This window comes from Solea solea, chromosome 18 (genome assembly GCF_958295425.1).
Source record: "Solea solea chromosome 18, fSolSol10.1, whole genome shotgun sequence".
In the NCBI taxonomy this organism is placed as follows: Eukaryota; Metazoa; Chordata; class Actinopteri; order Pleuronectiformes; family Soleidae; genus Solea; species Solea solea.
This window is the reverse complement of record NC_081151.1, coordinates 8,867,489-8,874,521: the sequence shown is the minus strand read 5'-3', so window position 1 is coordinate 8,874,521 and position 7,033 is coordinate 8,867,489. Positions and strand designations below refer to the sequence as shown.

At 41.3% G+C, this 7,033-nt stretch overlaps 1 protein-coding gene across 4 annotated transcripts in view; it reads left to right on the top strand.

The window, feature by feature from the left end:
* The first annotated feature begins 1,964 nt into the window (after nt 1-1,964).
* The window catches only part of fermt2 (FERM domain containing kindlin 2), a 38,868-nt gene continuing 33,799 nt past the window's right edge, over nt 1,965-7,033 (top strand). For 2 of the 4 annotated variants that reach the window (XM_058614983.1, XM_058614982.1), the window contains exons 1-2: nt 1,965-2,160; nt 3,859-4,016. In XM_058614983.1, coding sequence (XP_058470966.1) covers nt 3,860-4,016 — 157 coding nt within the window. In that variant the 5' untranslated portion in view covers nt 1,965-2,160; nt 3,859. The remainder of the gene's footprint in view (nt 2,161-3,858; nt 4,017-7,033) is intronic. The other 2 variants (XM_058614985.1, XM_058614984.1) reach the window with 1 other exon arrangement.

Genomic DNA, 7,033 nt, shown 5'->3' with positions numbered 1-7,033 from the left:
TCCTCCTTTTTCATCCACATCATCAGCAGCCAAGTCAGCTCTGTATCTGACTCCCTCACTCTGCATCTGACTAAGTCAAATGTTTACTTTGCAATTAAAACACAGCCTATAAAAGGCAATGGGTCGACTGCCAGACACTGACGAGGGGGTCGGAGCTGTAGGGAGAAACGTTATTAATCGCTTTGATGCAGGCTGAGGTCTGAAGGCCCAGATTCCTGAGCTGGAGGACCAGAGCTGAGCGAGTTTAACGGGGGACCGAGCCAGAAACACGGATGATTCATGTGTCTTCACTGCAGACCACTTCAAGAGCTAGAGTGTGCTGCTGCTGCTTCTGTGGAAAGAAAAGAAACTCTCATTTGAGTGATGATTGCATTAAATTGTTGTTTTTCACCTAAACCAGTGAAGGTGTGAGCAACAATGTGCGGACAGTATTATCCTCACTTTCATGTGATCCACGTACACACTGCTGTGCAGCTTTAGATGCCAAGTTAATCCAGGTAAACCCCTTGAGTGTCTGTCATTTAAAGATTTCCTGATGAGGTTTTGACCAATTACATTTAAGATTTAAAGCAATATGGGAGAAGATTTGAGGTTTACTGATCAATATAAGGTACTTACAAAGTGTCAAACTTACATGATCTAATTATTTATCTTAGTCCATAACATTGCTGTTGCAATTGCATGTGCCTGCTTTAATGTTATTATTTTTCTCATTGCATCACCTTTATTAATATCATGTTTTGAAATTATTGATCTTTGCAATAAGGGGAGCCTGTCACTGTATGCTTGTTCATATAATGACATTAAAAGTCCCAGCTTAGTGTTAAAGCAGTATGTTTATGCACTTTTTTTATGGTTTGTCTGCAGCTGTATTCACTCATGGCCTAAAGTCTTGCAGTTGGATAAAAATGATTAAATATATTAGGTTCCTTTATTTTATAACCCTTAAGTGTATGTGCAGATGTCTGGCGTAACACCAACACCTGGACGGGAGACAACATCACAGCAAAATTTCGGTTTGAATATATGTGATGTGTCAGGAATAAAAGTAGGCCCCAGTTTTCCACCCGGGCATTAATGTGGGATTTGGGTGTAATATTGTAAAAGTGACAAATCCAAAATGCTGTCTTATATTGTGGCATTACTCTTGGGACTAAAGACCCAAGGGATGCTGCTGCTGCAGCAATGCTCCACTGTGTTATTGCCATAAAAGGAAGCTTGAGATTTTAGCGGCATGTTCATTATCTCTGTCACAAACTGCTGAGTTTTCATACTGTGGACGGCTGCAGCTGGACAGTCTATACAGCATGTATATAAAAACTACACACATGCAAAGTGTCCCTTAATCTGTCTCTAATTTGCATATAGCTGAAAGGAGTTTCATTAATACACTGCTTGAATAGGTTTTGATACTTGTCTGCAAGTGTTCTCATTGTTCATGCTCCAGGATCACACATAATGATAAAACATTGTGTTTGTATTCAATATGAAATAAATAATAGAAAAAAATAAATGGACTCAAATGAATTATAAGAGGAAAATCTATTCCCACATTGCCTTTATATGGTTATGAGAAGTACATGTGTGTTGTTTGGACAGGTTTAAATGATCCTTTCAAATGGCTTTCTTGTGGTTAAGACTTGGTTTTGACCAAAACCTGGTCCTATTGAGGCATAACATCATTTCTAGAGGAATTGGTTAGTAGGTTTAAGGTTAACATTTGAATTGGGGTTAAGATAAGGTTAGTAGGGGTTGAGCATGAACTGGTTATGGTTAAGGTTAGGGATGATTCTTAGGCTGTTCAAATGAATGGAAGTCAATGTAGACTCCTTAAAAGGGTAGCTGCGCGTGCGCGCGCGTGTGTCTCTGTGTGTGTGTGTGTGTGTGTGTGTGACAGTCCGAAAGGAAAAGTCGGATTGGAGCAGTGACGTGATCCGCTGCTGGAAAGAGGGAGGGGGAAAAGAAGAGGGACGGCTGGACTCCATTAAGCCAAAGCCTGCAGGAAAACTGTTTGGGACACCTCACTTCTCCGGCGACTTCGTGTGGGATTTCTCTCTTCTTTATTATCTTTTACAGGAACTCATACATGATTTAAACAGGAGAAACTTGTCCTGTGCCGTGTAGTCGACTGATTTAGTGTGTTTTTTCGTCTTTGTGAAGGTGAGTACTCACACTTAAATGTTCGTCCGCGAAGCTTGACTCGTTTGCCGCTTTGAAATATCAAAACGTCCCTTTCTCCTCTTTTTGTCCTGGTTTAGTCGCTTCTCCGACATTTTACAACAGTTTTTATGTGTATTAGTGACACATTTGGTCGGTTTATCTGCTTTTACACGCACTTTTTTGGCGAAGTACGGACCGACGGAGTGTGTGCGTGCGTGTGTGTCTATGCAGCCGGGGAGTTGTTGAACAGCCTCTGCTTACATAATGAACCCTCGCGCTCTGCTTTACCGTTACTTTAACAGGTGAAGTCTCACATTAGTGGAGGTAATAACGGCTAAATGTCCTTGTTGAACTTGTGGCCGCGGGCCTGTCGCCTTTGTTCTGTTTATCAGCTTGTGTTCATTGATTAGAGACTGTTTTCATCGTCGGGCTTCAATGACAGCTAGGCTACAATGCAACTTGTGCTCAGTGGCTTTACTCTACGCAGGACATGTTTTAATCCAAGCCAAAGCGTGTTTTCTTTTATCAGAATTGGTGATCTTCATCTCTTTCCACGCCATGCCCGATGGTCAGATATCCATGAAATTACCTTGTAGCCTCTAGCCTGTTGCCATAACTGTGTCTCAGTGCTGTGAGAAGAAGCCCAAACCTCGTCACCTTAACTTAATGACAAGTAAAAAAATAAATAAAAAAAAAAGCAAGCAAGTAAGCAGACAGTTTGTTCTTTTTTCGAAATTGCACTTGAAGTAATTCAAGTTGAGGGAAAAACCACGTCAGTAGTGGGTAATATCTAATTCAATCACTGTACATGTCTTACTTACAGTGAATTCATCAAATGATGCCTATAACCTGACTGACTTGTCTGTAGATTTAATGTTGTACTATCATGAAGTTGGGGTGATTTGATAAATACTTGTTTATAAAAAAGCATTTCAGAAACCTGTTGGTATCTCTACTTTGTGCCTGGTAAAAGCCCACAGTTCCAGTCTATGTAACACTGGCTCTCTAATGCACTGCTTCTTTAATCTACAGTCCAACCCAAGATGACATAACTGTGACACCATCACTTTTACTTGTTCAGACTAGGAAGTTCAAGAGCAGATGTTTTGATTGATGATCACGGCAATGACCACTAAATTATCAGTGATAGGTGGAATTGCTGCAGTGTTTCTGTTTAAAATGATAGCTTCCCTTATACTGCATAATGGTATAGGAAATGGTCGTGTATCTTAATTTCCTCTGACCTGTCACATTTTTTTTATTTTTTTTTTTTAATACCAATGCTTTTGTAATGGCTTTGCAAATCTAGGTGGTACCCATTCAAATTGTGATTGTTTAATCAAAAGTGCTGCATTATTTTACAGCATACAACTTTCTGGTACTGACCGAGTAGAGCAAAGGCAAACCGTAAATGTACAATTTCTCACAAGTGTACTGAAATAGAGTGATACATTTAGCAACACAAATATTTCAGCAAGCTCTGTATTGTGTTCCATCTCTGCAAAGAACACATTTCCATAAATACCAGCCTTGTATCCGTTTTAAATATGTACAGCACAATTCCGTTTTCCAACAAGGTCTGGCATCCATGTGCACCACATTTGTTGCTTCCCAGATGGTCAGAATGTTTCCTTTCACCCTAGTGTGACAGAATTATAACTGGACCTTTTCTCACCCGACTGTGGTCTTGTTTACCAGGATGGCGCTGGATGGGATCCGGATGCCCGATGGCTGCTACGCTGACGGGACGTGGGAACTGAAGATGCATGTCACTGACCTCCACAGGGACGTGTCGCTGAGAGTCACTGGGGAAATCCACATTGGCGGAGTCATGCTCAAACTCGTGGAGAAACTAGGTATGGGTGCATGTTGCTGTCACACAGTGGTCAGAGCTGTTCATAGCGGCTCTTTAAAGCTGCATGTCTGACGTGTAGTTAACAGGCGTGAACATACTTTAGATAACCTTGAGTCTTTTGAGTGTAATTAAAGTGTAAATGGTTCAGTTTGACAGCTACGATAGCTGTTGCCTTTGACCTCTTGCCCTGCTCTATCCTGCCACAGTGGGTGTCTATGGGTGACTTGTGTTATCTGTTCATATTTCTCAGGCTATAAATACCTCCTCTTTTTTTCACAACAGTTAGCATTCTGGGAAGTGAGATTCCACTAAGCAGACAGCGCTCGTATGTACTTAAGTACAAAACTGCTATTGAAACAAATGTTTCTTTGGCAAAGCTTGGAACTCGAATTTACGAGAAGTTTAATGCCCAAGACAAATGAAAATGTACGAAATCAGAAGTTGGGAATCACTTTATTTGTAGGTGGGTGAAGTTTTCTGTAAAACTATAGCTAACAGGTAAATAAACATTTATATTACCTTGCAGTGTATATAGGTCAGTTTCCCAATGTATAAAAGAAGCCATAGACACTGCCCTTCCCCCACTCTATCATGTACTGTTCTGGTAACTACATCCATGCACTTGACAACTTTGGGTGCAAGTAAACATAAGCGTCCTCTGTTCCAGTCACTTGAACACTGTCCTGTTTCATGCAGTCTGGAGAAAGGTCAGTGGCGGTGGCAGCATGATTCTGGAGTGACAGTGTGCTGTGTGTCAATGGTGCTTGAATGCTCTGCATTCCTGCAACGCTACAAGGTTTTATTCCCTGCCCATGGTCCCGTTTTTAGCTCTCCTGTTGGAGCTCCACATAATTGAGGTCTTTGTTCTCTGTGGTCGCCTGTGCCGTGCAGCATCTATGCTAGCCAGCCAGCCAAGTGCAATGTTGTTGCCACAAGTGGGACGCCATGAATTCATTGCGTCTCCCGCCCTTACTCCACTCAAGACCCGGCCTTATCCATTGTTTGAGTTGTGTTGGCGCTTTTTGTTAAGCCTTGTTTGAAGGGTATGGCTTTACTTGACATGACACCTTCACTGTGGTGTGTCTGCTGCACTGGTTGTCCTGTCACAATGGTTGGGTCCTTAGGGATAACAGTTTAGTAACTTAATATTGTTTTTTTTTTTTTAATGAAAAGAGGTCTATTGGGGACATGTTACACTCATAGATATGTGATGGAAGTTTACAGGGTTTTTTCCCCCTCACTGTTGCTCATTTCTAGTCTTCCTTTACTGCAGGATGCAGATATTTTCCGGATGACCCATTATTTTTCTTTTAACTCTTCAGGATTCCTGTGGTTTGATTTCTTCACATCCACATAGGCAATGACAATACATTTGATCTGTTTCCCTTAGTTTGTTGGTTTGAGTAAAAACAGGATGTGGGTGTGCAAGGTTGTTTGTCCTGTTGTCCTATCAAAACATGCCATTTTGTTCACTGTTTTTGAACCTATTAAATCTGTGTTGTCCAACCACTATCACAATTACTGGAGCTACATATGCTTTAAGTTAATAGACCATCTTACTGACAAGCAGCACTCTTGCAGTGACATGTATCATGTATGAGGCACTTGACTGGTTTAAAAAAAAAAAAGTGGTGTGGGGAGATATCTTCTGCCTCCCATGTTTCTCCTACCCTGAGTCAACAGGTTGTTTTTGCTTTGTAATCATTAACCCACCCACAACACAACATGGCTTTTCCACATGGCCAGACACAGCAGGTAACTCTACAGTGTTGGTCAGAGACACAATAGGTTGTGCTTGTAACAGGCAGTATTCTTATAGCTATGTGTCTCTCGCTCTTTTTTTATGTTGTTTTTTATTCATTGCTTATTATATTTGTGCATATAAATGGTGTTGTGAGAAGGATAACGTAGATACTACTGAGTTTTGGCAGGCAATGCATCACACTCGCATAAAAAAGACCTCCTTGTGCAATGACAAATTCTCTCTCTGTCATTTCCCCCGTCTCTCTTTCTGTCTCTCAGTCTTTTACACTACAAAATGAAGGGCCTCTTTTGTCACTAATTAACTAACACTCTAGTTTTCCTTTCTATCATGAAGTTGTATCTGTTTGTTTTTAGCTTTTAGAATCGGTGACCATTGTTGTGGATATTGGTTGACATCAGCTGTCTTCTGCACGATGACCAGTGTTCTCTTTAGTAGTATTTGCGCATGTGTTTCCACACGTGAGCATAGTTGTGTGGATCAGTGGGTGTGTCCCATCCACATATATCCTGCATCCATCATTCATCTCTTCCTGTGAGCTTCAGGTCCACATGACTGGCTCAGATGGCCTTCGATAATGGATTACATAGACAAATGCCAGGAAGGCACTTAGCTATTGATCACAGCAGCAAATGATTCTTCCATTTCCCCAGCAAACCTTAAAGGGTGAGTATTTAAAGCAAGTTGATTGACCATGCTCAGCTCCCCAGGTCCTTTCATCCCTCTTCGGCGTTCCATCTGTGCCTCTTTCTCTGCCTTTGTTGATGCTTTTTAAAAGTGCTGCCCGCCTCGCTCAACACAAACATTGTTCTGTTGTGGAGGGAAAACAAAGTACTTCACAAACAACATTAGCTTTCCAAGATTTATTTGATTTAAAAGGAATTATTTCCATGTCCCATAGCTTTTAGGACTTTGGCTTACAGTAAGTGTTTGGGCTATCAGTTTCACATAAATTCATTGCTATTTTGCACATGCTGAAAATAGAAGAGAGTGTTTTCATTGTTTGTCAGCACTGTATGTCAAGGCCCCAGCCCCACACAGAGCCTCTGGATTAGAATCATGAATTTGACCTAATCCTGAAAAACGCAGAAGAGGCTAGTCTCGGAATGAATAGCATGTTAACAAACCTAACTGTAGATGAGAATGATGTTGCACTTACACTCCTGCAGGACCCTGGTTGTATTGGCTCTGCTAAGCCTCACAGTGACAGCTGAGGGAAGAGGGACTGGATAGAGGAGAAACTGGGAGGGAAATGG